This window comes from Atta cephalotes (assembly GCF_000143395.1).
Source record: "Atta cephalotes unplaced genomic scaffold scaffold00043, whole genome shotgun sequence".
Taxonomy (NCBI): domain Eukaryota; kingdom Metazoa; phylum Arthropoda; class Insecta; order Hymenoptera; family Formicidae; genus Atta; species Atta cephalotes.
This window is the reverse complement of record NW_012130107.1, coordinates 1,689,802-1,691,688: the sequence shown is the minus strand read 5'-3', so window position 1 is coordinate 1,691,688 and position 1,887 is coordinate 1,689,802. Positions and strand designations below refer to the sequence as shown.

The following is a 1,887-nucleotide window of genomic DNA, read 5'->3' as shown; positions in this document are numbered from 1 at the left end:
AAATTATTATAAATAAGGATTTCAATGAATACATGAAATTCTAAAATATTTATCGAATTCATGTTAAATTTATAAATAAATATCCTAGTTTTTATTGATACATCATTGAGAAATTCGTGCAAGTATAATACAAATTTATTACTGCAATCGCAGCAACCGAATACGCCCATGTGATTCAGATGCAATTCAGATTCACTTGCATTGGATACACTCGATTGTTCAGTGAAAGTCCACTGAATAGTTGATATTACGAAGAGATATTTGCAACATCTCTCATTCGCGGTTTCATGGGAAACTATAAGTGAAAGAAGTTTAGCGGCTACAATTTTGAACATAAAAAACTTGGATGGACGGAAATTATGGCGATAAAAATAAATATTTCTGTGCTTATCTTTTTTTAAATAATTTGCAAAAAAGAGAGATGTTAAGAGTGTCTTCTTCGCCATACTAATACAAATGAGAACGCAATGTACTCTGACGGGAACAACGCTAGTAATATCTTTCTTTTTTGTGTAAAATTTTATTCCAAAGGAAATAGAATGCGCAAAAGTCTTTTTTTATCCACTATATAACTATAAATGTTTCTTGTATCTTTCATATTTTCACGTATCTATCTATTTTTTTATATTTCTGCATTCACAGAATCTATCACCGTAAATAATCAATAAATTCGTGAAACAGTTTGTGTTCACTTATTTTATACAAATATACTTTTACTTATTACACGAATTATATGTATTAAATTCATATAAATCGTAAATTATTTTTCATATTTGTCAAATAAAGATAGAAATTGAACAATTTCAAAGCAACATCAGTTAAAATAGTCAATGCATTCTAATAAAATTTTCTTGCTTGAAAAGTTTTTCGAACTTTTACTTTGAAAGTCTCAAATATTAAAAAAAAAGATCAGATATACAGCTTCATTAAAAAAATTTAAAAAATCAGATAACTTTAACAAAATTAGACTTCACAAAATTAGACTTAAAGCAATGCTTTAAAATGCTTTATTTAAAGCAATGCTTTAAAATGTTCAGAAGCTTCACTTAAGGCAGAATTTAAAAAAAAAACTGATAAATCCCTTACGCCAAACTAATAGTATTAGCATGTAATTAACAGAATCGACAGAAGGATGATCTGTACTCACTTTCTCATCTCTCGAAAGAAATTCCCACATCGGTATCGCTGAGCCGGTGACTCGCATCATCACGCAGCATCCAAGTAGAATGCAGGTAGCAATCTTCATGATGGAAATCCCGCTGATCATCATTATGCTTGTTCTCCTTTTCCGTTTTCCGTCCGTTCTCAACGCGACACTCGCTTCACGCCAGCAGGTGCGATCACACGTGCAGTCACAGGTGCAATTGCCGCCGTCACGATAAACAATCAATCAAACAAGCTCAATCTCGTTCTCGTCACAGGATCGTGCTGCGATCGATCGTCTCGTGTATACTGAGTCTCTATCTCGTTTGCCGCTTCGTTTTATGTTGCCTCGCACATCCAGTGGCGACCACGCGTCTCTGAGTGCCCCCACTTTGTCCATCTATCCGGATTTTGTACATACGTCAGTACGAGGAGCGGAGTCCACGGGATCCGGAACGTATTTACGCGCTCTAGGAAATCACGCTGACGCGACGCAAATATGCGGGAGTGCGAAAAAAAAAAGAAGACATTCCTTAATTTCATTCGACGCGCCACACCGAAATTCCTGCGCAAGACAAGCACACTAAATTGAAGAAAGCTTGAGATTCTCTTTCGCGATGTAGGCTGATGGGATAAAATGGAGATTTATTGGTGTCGTAAATTGTCATTAGATACGCTGCTTCGCACGATTTAACGATTTGTAGATACATTTTTTCTAACATTGCCAAAAAAAAAAAATTTTAC

General features: G+C 34.7%; 1 protein-coding gene across 1 annotated transcript in view; it reads right to left on the bottom strand.

The window, feature by feature from the left end:
- LOC105622315 (rhythmically expressed gene 5 protein) overlaps window positions 1-1,270 on the bottom strand; it is a 10,447-nt gene extending 9,177 nt beyond the window's left edge. Inside the window, exon 1 of the mRNA XM_012203734.1 lies at window positions 1,148-1,270. Within this exon, the coding sequence (XP_012059124.1) occupies window positions 1,148-1,270 (123 nt within the window). The remainder of the gene's footprint in view (window positions 1-1,147) is intronic.
- Between the last annotated feature and the right edge of the window lie 617 nt (window positions 1,271-1,887).